At 50.8% G+C, this 13,039-nt stretch overlaps 1 protein-coding gene and 1 long non-coding RNA gene across 3 annotated transcripts in view; one reads left to right on the top strand and one right to left on the bottom strand.

Moving 5' to 3' along the window:
- LOC148644636 (uncharacterized) overlaps window positions 1–13,039 on the bottom strand; it is an 85,622-nt gene that overhangs the window by 16,031 nt on the left and 56,552 nt on the right. For both annotated transcript variants that reach the window (XM_088613687.1, XM_088613688.1), the window contains exons 2-4: window positions 12,006–12,097; window positions 7,000–7,155; window positions 945–1,055 (exon numbers count right to left, since the gene is read on the bottom strand). In XM_088613687.1, the coding sequence (XP_088469813.1) occupies window positions 945–1,055; window positions 7,000–7,155; window positions 12,006–12,097 (359 nt within the window). The remainder of the gene's footprint in view (window positions 1–944; window positions 1,056–6,999; window positions 7,156–12,005; window positions 12,098–13,039) is intronic.
- LOC148644637 (uncharacterized) lies at window positions 8,357–10,986 on the top strand. Its single transcript, XR_015928650.1, has 3 exons — window positions 8,357–8,445; window positions 9,347–9,516; window positions 10,119–10,986. It is a non-coding gene; the product is annotated as an uncharacterized LOC148644637 (long non-coding RNA).

Below are 13,039 nucleotides of genomic sequence, written 5' to 3'. Positions count from 1 at the left end.
AGACAAAAGAAGAAAGATGAAATAGGATGCGAGAGGGAGGTGAGCAGGGATGTCTTAGTAAGAGCAGTGAAAACCAGAAAGCCTGGTTATATCAGCTGTGCTCATATCTGTTCTTCTTGTTCATGAATATAAAAATCTTCCCACAGAAGTGAGCAGCTCTGCTGGCAGCCAGCCTGTCCTCAAGGAGCTCTCTGCAGGGCTCTCCTGCCAGACACCGGCTGGTCTGTGCAAGGGATCAGCTGGCTGCGCCGTTCTCCTGCCAATCCGGCCTGCCGCCGAGGCTGCAAGCGAAACTGGGACAGAGCCTGTCTGGGCTTGGCTGCCCCCCCCGCGCAAGCTGCCCCGCCTGGGCTGCGGTGTGAGACCTGGGGCCTGGGGGGATCTGGGAGAGACGCCAGCAGCTCAAGCAGTTGCTCAGCACGCTGAACCCCGCTGCACCGTCTGTCCCCGGCACACTGCATCGCCCCCAGCCACTCGCACTGGTTTAAAAAAGGCCAAAGAGTGTGAATGACTCAGATAATACAGTGGGAATGGGCTCGACCTGACCTGTGACCTGTCACTGATGTGCCACTCACAGTGCAACTGAGCCCCTGTGTCCAAACAGGAGGCACCAGTGTCCAGCACAGCCCTGTGCCCCTGAAGTGCAGCACTAATTCAATACAACAGCTTTATCTGTCCATCCATCCCCTACCAGCAAACTGGAGCCCATCCTCGAAGTCCATGCCTCCAGATCAAATCATATTTGATTAATACTTGAAAAGGAAGGTTTTTTCCTTTGCAGATCCAAACTGTAGAATTGTGTCTGAGTCCTGACTGTCCCCTTACGTTGCAGGGCTCAGAACTTCCTGTGTGGTCGGGCGACCAGTTTGCAGCCCCTCCCCACAACGCTGCTCGTTTTTCCAGCCGGATCGCCCTCTCCCTCTCCCTGCACCAGCAGCTCTCACCTTGGTCAGCTCCTTGCGCTGGTGGCACAGCCGGATGTCAGCCTGGCTCTGGAGCAGGCGCAGTCTCTGGCCGGACCATGTGGTGTGGAGCCCCGCCTCCCTGGAGCTGACCTGGACGCAGAGGGAGGAGCAGTGAGCAAGGGGGCGGAGCAACGGGATCCAAAACACATGGCCTGCAAATCTGCTGCAAAAAGCTGGGTTGTCCCCTGAACACTGTAAGTCAGTCACTAAGGAACAGAAACGCAAACTCCAGTTTATCATTTACAAAACCTGGTAGTACCTACAGGGGGTTTGGTTTCTCTACACACCAGTAAAGAACCCTCTTACCCCAAACCCGAACAAAACAGCTTTGCAATGATTTGGGGGATCTGTCCAAAGTCCCATCTAGACTTGAACCTGACCTGAGCTTCTGTGCTTATTTGTCCTCTGTCTGGTCCACAGCTCTGCTCATTTCCAAACCCGAGATCAACAATGTTTGTAATGCACAATGTTTACTTATTGCCCTGGTTCTCTGTGCTTCACAAACAAACAGCCTCAGCTGATCGCAGCGAATTTTCCAAAGCTGTCGTTTCCAGCGCACCTTGTAGAAGACGCAGCAGTGGAATTTACAGTATGGTTATAAATAGAAAGACGAGTTATGTGGGGTGCCCTGTGCTTGGTAGTGTTCACTCAGAGCAGCTGCTGTAAGATGATTAGGTGGCTGCAGTGAGAACGCAGCCAGGATGGGGTCCCCAGTCTCCTCTCTGCCTCTCCAGGTGCTCTGAAGCTGCATGTTTCAAGCCTTCCCAGCCTGCTTTGCACATCATGTTGGCGTTGCAGTGGGAGTCTCAGTACTTGCATACGTGTTCTCATGAAGGCTGGCAGCCAATGAGAAGGCAGCCTCTGGCTGGGAGAACTCAGAGTCTCAGGCCCTTTAATGAAAACTGCCTCGGCTGTGCCTCTGCTCTTGCCTGGATGTCAAAGGGGAACAGCCGCGTACAATTCAATTAGACCATTGGCAGACACCGTGTTTTGCTAAACTTGCACACCTCATAATTTAATTTTTCCGTTCATTTTGCTGAGAGCCCCACAAAGCCGCAACAGTGAAAACACGTCTGTATTGACCTCCATCTCTTTCCCATCTGTGGGCGCAGGAGAGTTCATTGGTTGGTGCGCAGTAGGCCAGGTCTGGGCCTCAGGGGGGCTAAAAGGGGCTGTCTGTGACAGCCCTAGGCCTGCGCCCCATCATGGAGCAGAGAGAGCTGCATGGATCCAGCAGGACACAGCTGTGGGCAGTGCTCTGTTAGAAGAGATTCTGCTCCTCCTTTCTCTCCCTTCACGCCAGACGGCCTATCAGGCTGACCAAACACTCCGCAGAACACCTCTTTTTCTTGCACAGTTTGCTGGGGCAATGCAGGAAAGCCAAATGCTACAAAATCCCTCTTACTGTCACCCCAACACCGTGGCCTCCACAAACCTCCTTGGCTGTTTGCTGCAATGACAGGACCCCGTAATCTGAAGAGGGTGGCGACTTATGAACTGCACCTTGAATGGGATGACCTTTTCAAAGGTCAGCTGGTTAACCTTGGCTTTTGACCCAGGACGATGCCAGTAAGTGATCTGTATTCTTCCCCCACCACAAGGACAACAGGAGTGATTGCCCTGCGTGATGTGCACCAGCGCTCTCTCCTAGCCAGAGCAACACGAGAGGATAATCACGCAGAGTAACCGTCTGCCTGATCCAGTCTAGCTCGAGCGGATCCGATCCAGCAGCAATCTGCCTAGAGGAAGGTCTAAACTTTTGTCCAGAAGCTCTTCCCAGTACAAGTGTGAGGAGCACCAACAGACCCTCATCTCCCAGGCACTTTCTTCTCCGCCTGTCTGATCAGAGCAGGAAACAAGACCAGTTAGAGGGTAAGAGCTCTCTGCATGTGGCCCAAGCAGCCCACGCTCCTAATGACTCTCATTACTGTCTCGCTGTCAGGGCTGTGTTAAAGATGCCTTCTCTTCCACTGTATCACACGCTGCTCCCCGCTGGGACAGCTAATATCACTGACATGACAAAAGCCAAGCGTGAGGACTCTGCTTGGCTCATGACCATTGGGCTGCTCCTGCAGCTGAGCCTAACAACTCCATGGCCAGCAGTGGTCACAGGGACTGCAGCCCAGGTTAAGATAAGATCACTTTATTGGCCATATACAATTTCTTGCATTAGGAATTTGTCTTTTCACATACCCCAGCTTGCTCTCCATGAGACACACAGACAGGGAGAGAAGCTGGGGGTCAGAGCACAGAGTCAGCCATTTATACAAGACCCCTGGAGCAGCTGGGGTTCAGGGCCTTGCTCAGGGGCCCAACGGAGTAGGATTCCTCTGCCGGACACAGGATACGAACCGACAACCTTCCAGCCACAGGGGCAGATCCTGAGCCACAGAGCCACCGTACTGCCCCATACTGGGTCATACTGCGCCATCAGTGTACAACTGATGAACTCCGACAGAACAACTTTCTGTTGATCCTCCCACAAACACTTTCCTTTCAGGTTATGCAGAGTTGGTAGAGGTATATTTTGGATTATTTCGCACAGTTAGATACATATCACCTGCTTTGCCCTTCAGGGAAGCAGAGCTCAACATGGGAACACAGCAACCATCATGTTTGTCACACAAAGTTGACAGCTGCACGTCAAATTCAAACAAACCACAGGGAGGATCTCTGCCACACCGACTGGGGGGACTCAGAGGTTTATTTTTAAAAAAGGCGCATTTAAGCAAGGTGCCGGTTCACAGTTAAATAGAAAAAAAATCAGCAGGAGAATGCTATTGTTACTATAAACCATAAAGGTATCATTCCTATTGTCTACAGCTCAGAATCAGGCTCATCTAAGAGTGCAAATCAAATTGTTCTGTATTTTTTATTTTAAGAGAAATGGCAAGGGGACTGAAATGATTGATATACCCACTGCAAACTAATATCATTGCATTTTGTGCACAATCTATGATTCTATCTTGGCTATGCAGTATATTAAATTTATATTTCTTTATGTTCGTAATGTTTCTTTCAACATCTTTTCAGGACATGTTTAGAAATGAGCTTTTAAATGAGTAGACATGCCAATATGGGCCAAACACAACCCACAGGTATTTATAGACGCACTCTAGGCTCTCCTACGGTACCAGGAGTATCCAAAGTAAAATGCTACCTCATATGGGCAAAGAAAGGAGACAGCAGCATTTATTCTACTGGTAATGGTGGTGGTGGGGAGAGCAGGTGTGTAAGAGAGAAATTAGAGACACATACACACTAGAATTTCTGTCCCCGGAGAAAATTCTGGTTTTTGCAAGGAATGGGAGAAAAAAAAACGCCGAAGAGCAGCTTTCTCAAACCGAAGCATTCTGGGGCAGTAGCTGCACAAGACCTCAACTGAGCTGACCGCAGGGGTCAAAGGTGAGTGCTGCAGAGAGGCCGTGCCGTCATCATGAACTCACCAGCGGGCTGAGCTCTACATGCTTTGCACAGTCTCCCGGTTATGCTGGGGATTTCTGCAACAGACGCATCTCAGGTGATAAATCGACACAGCTCGAGCCAGCCGGTGGTGTCGGCTGGCAGTTTGTTTTTATGACTCTGGCTCGAGCTATTTAAAATCTCCCCAGCTCCCTCCGATGCCATGAAGGGAAATCGCTCCCGGCAGGCTGAGCCTGTTTATAGGTTTCCAACCCCCCCCCAAATAAACATTACAGAGTTGTATGTTTCTGTGCTCAGAACGGATGGCCTCGTTATTATTGTTTGTCAGCATCGAGTTTTACAGACAGAGAAGGGACAAAAAGAAGAAAAATTCTGCTGGACTAGAATGTCTCCCTCATCCTCCTTTGTTGGCACCCGAGACGGTGTTTATGATCAAATGGGTTTTCCCAATGGAAAGCAGCAGGAAGAGGCTGGCTGTGCCTGTATTAATTGGACGCCGTCTTGCAAAACGACCCGCCAGCCGCAGTCCTGTGGGCGATAGAAGGATCCCATTAAGGACACTGTGGACCGGCGCGGAGGGGATAATGATAGGCTCATCAGAGGGCAGGAGGCCCGGCCCGGTCTCCGGCTGCCACGCTGCCTGCTGTCGTCTCACAGGGCCTCTCTGGGAGCCGTGGCGGAAACTCAATTTGTGCTTCTGACTCGCACTCGCTACCCCAAGCTGAGAGATGAAACTCCATTTCTCCAGCATCCCGTGACACTTCAACAGCAAAGACACTGGCTGCTGCTTCTTTCTCCCCTGCGGTTTATCAACTCCCTTCCTCCTCTGTACCCCTTAAGACAGAGCAAGGGGGCTCAAGCAGGGCGGAGACTCACCCATCCGCTGGTCAGCTGGACCTTGCACTGGACCTGGTACTGCACCTGACTCGGACTGGGAGCTCGCTGCCTCCATGGCCAGTCTGTAGCAGCGAGGTGGCCCTCCTGCACAGCCCCACAGGTGTGGGTCCCAGGAACACAGGACCAGGTGTGTCCCTGAGAAACCTGGCTATCTGAAGATGGCAGAACGTGTGTGTGACACTGCGTCTGTCATGTCTGTCTGGAAGCCAGGTGAGCATCACCAAGGACCGTCCTGGGCCACTGAGGAGACTGGCATTCTCCCACACAGTTCTTCCAGACACCCCGCCTGCAGCAAGGGGTGGGGAGCCCAGGCCAACACACTCTCTCCCGAGCGGCCTTCTTTGCAGGGCCTGACAGAGCTGCTCACTGTTGCTCTGTCACTCCTCCAGCAATCACATTGACGGGACGTGGCCCTTTGTTTTTCAGTCCCATTCAGCAGTAACAAGAAGGCACACTGCTTTGAGCTGATGAAAGCATTAAAATGTACATTCATATGTGACAGTGTATTTTATATGCATATAAAATCTAAAGTGAGCACTCAGACAAGCAGGCCATAATGGTGGAAACGCTGAGCATTTTCGGCCAAATACTTGAGAGTGAATTGAAAAGGATTTGTTTGCTTGAAACACCTTTGGTGAGAGATTCTGAGACAGTTTTACAACGTTGTTGTGGGAAAGACCTTGAGAAACAATTTTTCGGAGAGATTGCTGGTAACCGATGGCCTCCTTAAGCAAGCAGGAGCTCTCAGAAATGAGGAAACTGTAAAATTTATTTTATGAATTGTATATAAATGTGTGAGCCTGTGTGTGTGGGGGGGTGGGGTTGGGGGAGGAGGTCCCACCCTCCTACTGCTGTAAAGGAAACAAGGGAGTCAGAAAGGTCTCTGTTGTGCAATTACTGCCAAAACTGAAGCAGCTGGCTACTGGCCCACTCGCACTACATCACTACCGCACCCTGCTCTCTGCACGCCTCACGAGAGGAAACCAGCAGCGCAGCTGCATGCACAAAACACAGGCTTCCGTTTAAATTGATTACAGTCCTCCTTTTTGCATGCTGATCTAAACAAATCTGCAAATTGGCAGAAACAAACTCTGGGGGAAAATAAACAGCCCAGCCAGACAGGCCCGCTGCCTCCCCGGCCCCACGCTCGCAGGTCTCGCGGCGGAGAGCAGCGTGACGTGCAGGGAGTTCCCCCGTGCCCCGCTCTGGAACAGCTCCACCGAGTAAATAATTCAGCTCAATCAATCATAGCACCGTCTTTGAAGCTTTGGAGATGAAAGCGCCGAGCTCACCGCGGGACAGCGAGAGCTGGTGTCGGATTTTGCACGTGTGCGCTCAGCGCTGGCCTGGGAGCGAACTGCACCCCACACCCAACAAAATGACAATAACTCACCCCCCCATATGAATGACGGGTTTAGATGCTCAGTTTTGGCACCTTTCTGTTTCCTTGTTTCCTTGTTTCCTTTACTGTAGCAGGAGGATGGGACCGTTGCTGTGATTCCTGCTTGCACACCCCCACTGGTTGCACTCAGAACCAACCCTGCACTGTGAGGGGTGGGGGGTGGGGCCAGGCACCTAGTCGGCATGGCCAGGGCCCTCTCTGACAGCCCGATCAGCGAGACGGCCAATCGTGGACTTCAACCCGCCCTCGCTGGGCCGCTGAGGCACTTTCTATTAGGACCAGCGGGAATGGATTGCAACTTCCTGTACTCACCTGATTCGGCAAGGAGAGGGGGCCCCCAGCCCAGGCCCTGGGGCCACGCATGCTGAAGGGCACCAGGGTCACCACCGGGACTCCCGCTGCCTGCCTGGGCTTCGGCTGACACCTCTCCACTGACGCCTGGCCACCCTCGCCTTTCGCACAGGAATCCTGGGAATACAAACTGGAACATCAGAAACTGAGGGAGGAGTAGGACTCTCCTTCACCTCTGGGTCCTCTGAGACACCACCACCAAACAAGAGGATCTGGATCTTTCCCATGTCCCTTCCACGCCTGCAGGTCCCGAAAATCCTCGGCCGCTCCACAGAAGAATTCCGAAATCATCCCTGCTCATGTGCGGGGGAAGAGGCATCAGACAGATTTAAAGTCTCAGATTCATTTTCTACAGTGAACATACAACAATCGGTCCCAAAGTGCAATTACTTACTTTAATAAAAGTTTGCTGCGGTGTGCACTGTAAGTCCCTGTCGTGCTGCAAATGTACTCTGTCCAACTTTTAGCAGGGCTCTTCAAGATCTTTACATGACAAGAGCACAGCTTGCTCAAGGATTGTGGCACAACAGCAATTACAGTAGATTCGCCATGTAAAGATAACAATCAACAGCTGTTCTAAAAGAACACAGCACTCAAGGAGCAAAGTATCTCTACACCCTGCAGCAGATGCCCGCTGTGCACGGCGCAGCAGTGTACCAGCATGAAGAGAGCTTACTAAATATTCTAGGAGAGAGCTGGCGGGTACAAGCGACAGGTGTAGGCCCGCTTTAGGTAGAGCAATCTCAGATAACAAGGGCAAAGCAGGATACTGGAGGTACTCCAGCTACTGAATACCAGGACTATAAGCAGGCACGTTTCTGAATGTGGTTTGCCTGTTCATGCTGGTGAGGTATAAGGTGGTGGTGAGGACAAGCAAGGTCTGCCAACCACACAGGGGGGATACGCACCAGTTAGACTGCTTCATTTCCAGTCAGCCTATGCTAGGACCTGCATGATCCTTAAGTTAAATTAGAGGTGGAAGTCCGTCTGCGGACACGCACATCATGGCCTGTGTGAGGATTATCCTCAAGGTGTTTTCATGTCTCAGTATCTTGTGGCAATGTGCACCTTTGTGAAAGTGCACAAAGCAAACAACTTCTAAATGTTTGCATTCACTGTTGGGGGGGGGGGGGTTGTCTTTGTAACAGCTGTTGTGTGTGTGTGCAAAAACTTCATGCCTGCAAGCAGGGCTGAACTGCGCAATATGGCGTGTGGCACTCTGTCTCTGCGTGTTCAACCTGCGTTCTGACGCCTCAAAGACCCGAGAATCGCCTACACACAGAGCTCCTCTTACTTAGCTTTCCAAACATCGTACAAAGTTCAGTACAGAGCGCTGCTGGCACTCATAGCCATCTGCTTTACACTCACTGATGAAGAACCGAGGCTTGCTGGAAACATTCAGAAAGGGTAGGATTTGCACAATGCTATCAGTCAACAAATTGGAGGAAATGCAGAATCTCATTAACAAATCTTGCTGTGGGAGAGATTAGAGAGCATGTTTACAAGCATCTCCTATGCTTGACAACAGGATCAGTTTAGATTGCTCTGGCCTTCCCAGGACATCACTCTGTCACAGGTTAGGACCTAAATCTGTTACATTTTTAAGTGGCCAAAGTTAGACAAAAAGATATATTTCTGTTTATTTGTCAATATTGGGGCTACATTTGAAGTGGTTGTCAAAGCAGTAGCCTTCCACCGTGCTGGATGCTTTACTCTTTTCCTGTGGCTTTACTGTGCTTACATTTACCCCTGTGCGTTACTGTGACGTCACTGCTTCACTCCGCTGCGGGCTTACAGAAGAGCCGCGGTCGATTCTTGTCCGACCAGACCTGTCCTGTCAGCCCGTGTGGGTGTGAGCTGGTGCGAACCGAAGGGGTGGGCACTCATCCTTATTAATAATAATAATTGCTTACACTTCTACAGCACTTTTCTGGACACTCCACTCAAAGCGCTTTACAGGTAATGGGGATCCCCTCCACCACCACCAGTGTGCAGCCCCACCTGGACGATGCGCCAGATGGAAATTTGGCCAGGACGGCGGGGTTACACCCCTACCCTTTACGAGGAATGCCCTGTAATTTTTAATGACCACAGAGAGTCAGGACCTTGGTTTTACATCTCATTCGAAAGGACGGCTCCTGTTTACAATATAATGTCCCAGTCACTGTAGTCACGGTGATCGCCCCCTACTGGTCCCTCTAATACCTCTTCCAGCAGCAGCCTTAGTTTTTCTCAGGAGTCTCCCCTCCACGTACTGGCCAGGCTCACATGTGCTGAGCTTCATTGGGTTGTCTATTGTGAATTGCAGGATGATATGGGTACCGGCATGAATTAGTCATCTATTCTTCAAAAATAGGCTCCAAAACATCAGCTCCACAGGATACACCTTTCATAGCACAACAAGACAAACAGGATCCGAGCCTGAATAACAAACGGCGCTGCTGCATGTTGAGAGCATGGTTTCCACCTGCTAACAGGGTGAGTATACATTATAGACCCGGCCATGAGCCATGCATGATATCATACACAGCAGGTAATGCCTGATGTGCAATAATCCTCAAATCTCTTTAGACCTCTCAGTGGGATTAGAATGTAGAAACAGTAAAAAAAATAACAGATTTTAATCAAGATCTGATGGATGGATTAAAAAAATATAATTTTAATATTGATCCACATTGAAAATGCATGAGGTAAGTCTAATGGTAGAGGTTTAAGCCTTAAATCAATAGCTCATGATATACATACATGATGATATTTATACATTAAACAGTGAGCAGATAGGTTTGTTGGTTGTTTGAGCAGTAGTTGTTCCTTAGGATAACAAAGCACTGAGCTCAAGTCATGCAAATTCATAAAAAATGCAGAATTCTCAGTGTGGTTCTCAGCTGAATTAAAATTGCCAAAAGAGTCTGTATAAAAGGCCACTCAAAAAGACATGATTTTGATTAATGCAAGAACAGAGGCAGCAACGACCATGCCCCTCTTGTGTAATGAAGATCGTTGGGCTGCTATCAGTATGATTGAAGGCAGCCTCTCAGTGCGATAGGTTGCCAGGAGTATGAGTTATTTTTCCCTCGCAGTTGACAGACTGGTCCACAGAAACCAGGAAACAGCTCTGCGAGGGACAGGCCATGTCTTGGAAGACAGATGTTCACCACACTGGCCCAGGACCTTCACATCTGTCTGATCCATCTGCGTTATCGTTCTCAGACTGGAGAAGCTACAGCTTGAGAAACTGCAAGAAGAAATAACACATCCGACTCTAGTTCACTATGTGCATGACAACGATCTGCGAGCTCGGAGGCTGCTCAGGGGAAACATGTCATCGCAGGGAGATGAAATCGCTGTCTGCTGTGGGCCAGAGGACGTGGGGTGGCAGCAGAGTGACTGCTGGAGTGTTTTATTTCCTGACGAGGCTGTTGGGCCCTTGTGAGACCTGATGGAAGACAAGGTGTGTGGAGACACCTTCATGAGCCTTAGGTTGACTGTTGAAGACAAACTGCTGGAGTGGTGGAGGTGTGGTGATGTGCAGAGGAGTCTCCTTTAACACCAGGTCACCTTCGGTTCAGACTGACCATAAACCTACTGCTGAGGAAGAAAGAGCTTGAGGAAACAGCTCTTCCATTCCTGCAAGCCTGGCTGGAAGTGAACATTTTCCAGAACGGATGATGCAAGACCACCCAGGCAGGATTACAACAGGACAACCTCAGGAAAACACTGTCAGGGTCTCACTGTGGCAATAGAGCAGCTGTGGGACCAAATTACTACAGACTTCAACAGGAGACGTCACGACAGGCCGCCCCTGACCAGCTGGCATGTTCCTCTTCGTGCTTTACTATGATGGTACGTTTCCTATACCTACAGCGATTCTTTGAACTGCATTTGTGCTCACATATTCTGGGATTTAGTTTGATTTCCATGTTTCAAATATTTGATTAAATCCGTTTAAACCTGGGGGTGGCGTTTCTTTTGTGCTTTGGTGTCCCACAAATTCTCAAAATGAAACTATCAGGATTTTATCATCCGAAAATTAGCAGGGAATTTGCCTCACTTTGTGTGACTGGATGGAAACGTAATTGATTGGGTTTGGTGTCGAGCTAATTGATGATCCAGCTGCTGGGAGAGACTCCCTAAAGCTCAGGAATTGTGTGTGAGCTGGTGAGCTGCGATTAGCGTATGAAGTATGTTTGGAGTTATTTACAAATGACATTCAGCATGTCACATCAATTCATAACCCGCTGTATGAGTGCGTTAGCAGGAAATCACGAGCAACCACCCTGGCACTCTGCAACGCACACTCTACTCTGCACGTTTCGGTTTGCAGAGCGGCTGCTGACTTCTCTCAAGGAGAAGCACAAAACCACACAACCTCTTCTGTTTTGGTTTCACGTGCCAGAACGCTGCCAAGAGCAGGCACAGCATCTGACACCTGAGCACTTCATAACGCGCCCAGAAGGGCTCTTTCTCACCTGAATCTTTTTGTCGGGCTTGGGTCTCTTGCAGGCAGGGTTTGGTGGCTGGTTATGCACAGAAGGGTCAGAGACGAGGGCAGCCCAAGGTGACCGTTTTGCTTGTTCTTAGAGGAGCTCTTGGAATCCAAAGGGCAGACTCTGCGTAGCAGGATGGCTCAGCTGCCTCCTGCGACTCATTAATCAAGGCCTCGCTGCTCCCGCCAGCTCTCGTTATTCATTAGAATAACATTTTCTCTGCGCTTTATTGGTGATGCATCATTATAATAAGGGGGTAAAAGAACGCAGGCGGAGAGGAGTGAGAGAGGCTTGCTTAATGAGAGGCGTATGGCGCGCGGCCCGTGCTCGGGACCGGAGGCCGAGACGGCCGTACCTGCCTGCCGCCGTGACGTCTTCGAGCGGCTGTCAGGAAATAAATGTCGAGGGCCGGCCGCCCCGAGCGCGGAGCTGCCAGTCCGTCCCTGCGGCCGCCGGAGACGCAGCCCTAATCGCACTCACCGCGGAGCGCCGGCTGCAGCTCCCCGAGGCCAGGCCGGGCCGCGAGACGCCTCCCGCTGTCCTCTTCGCGCCGCAGGCCCTCCGCTCGCGACCTGCAGGGATCACAACCAGAGCAACAGCCAAACAAAACAAAGGGCGACGCGCGAGAGTCTCCGAGGCAGGCAGGGGAGTGCTCGTGCGCCGTCTGCAGCCGGGAATCTCGCCTGGCTCAGACAGGGCTCAGTGCTGAACCTCTCTGCAACATCTGAGAGCACAGACACGCTTGGGCACCCCCCCCCTCCCCTGCACTTGCACAACTCCTCCTGAGAGAAGACAACCAGTCTCATTGATGTTACAACTGAACTGCCTCCAGGCACTGTCTGCAGTTATGCAAGCAATCCGCTGTGCTTCGTTTCCTTAGAGGGTAGCTTGGGTAAGGCTCTTTTACTACAGACGTAGACTGGCATACAGTACATTTACAGTACACTTTCGTGTTCATGGGCATCAATAGGAACTGCTCAATGTGCAATATGAAGCTGTTAGCAAATGTTCAAGTGCCAAAACAAAACAGAAAAACAATTGTAAGTTGTTTCCCAAGTGTGCTTTCTAAACGCACTAATTATCCAAATTGAATCAAGGTGTCAAGACCTTGCTAATTCCAGCCAGGGAGGAGATTTGAAGCTAGGCAGAGCTCAGCAGCGCAGCAGTGGGCGCTGACTCAAGGACAGGGCTCAGGTCTCTGGGCCGCTGCACCTCCACAGCTCCGCGGGTGAGCAGGTGGAAGCAGGAGGGCCTCTTCTGAGCACATCTGGGCAACATCTGGCGAGCAGCTCGAGAGCGAGTCCCGCGCTCCGCTGCCGCCACAGCGCCCACAGCGATCCCGCTGGCACTGCCACAGTCCCGGCGAGATGCACCAGCAGGCTCAGGGCACGTGCCAGGTCGGACTGATGATGAATCAAGAACGAAAATCAGGCCATTTGCACGAGATTTCCAAATCAAAAGGTGCCACAAAACATACAACATCAGAAACCCAACGCAGTAATTCACTTACACTT

This window comes from Lepisosteus platostomus, chromosome 20, assembly GCF_059453375.1.
Source record: "Lepisosteus platostomus isolate fLepPlt1 chromosome 20, fLepPlt1.hap1, whole genome shotgun sequence".
Lineage (NCBI taxonomy): Eukaryota > Metazoa > Chordata > Actinopteri > Semionotiformes > Lepisosteidae > Lepisosteus > Lepisosteus platostomus.
Note: the sequence above shows the minus strand (reverse complement) of the source record. Positions and strands in the feature narration are given on the sequence as shown.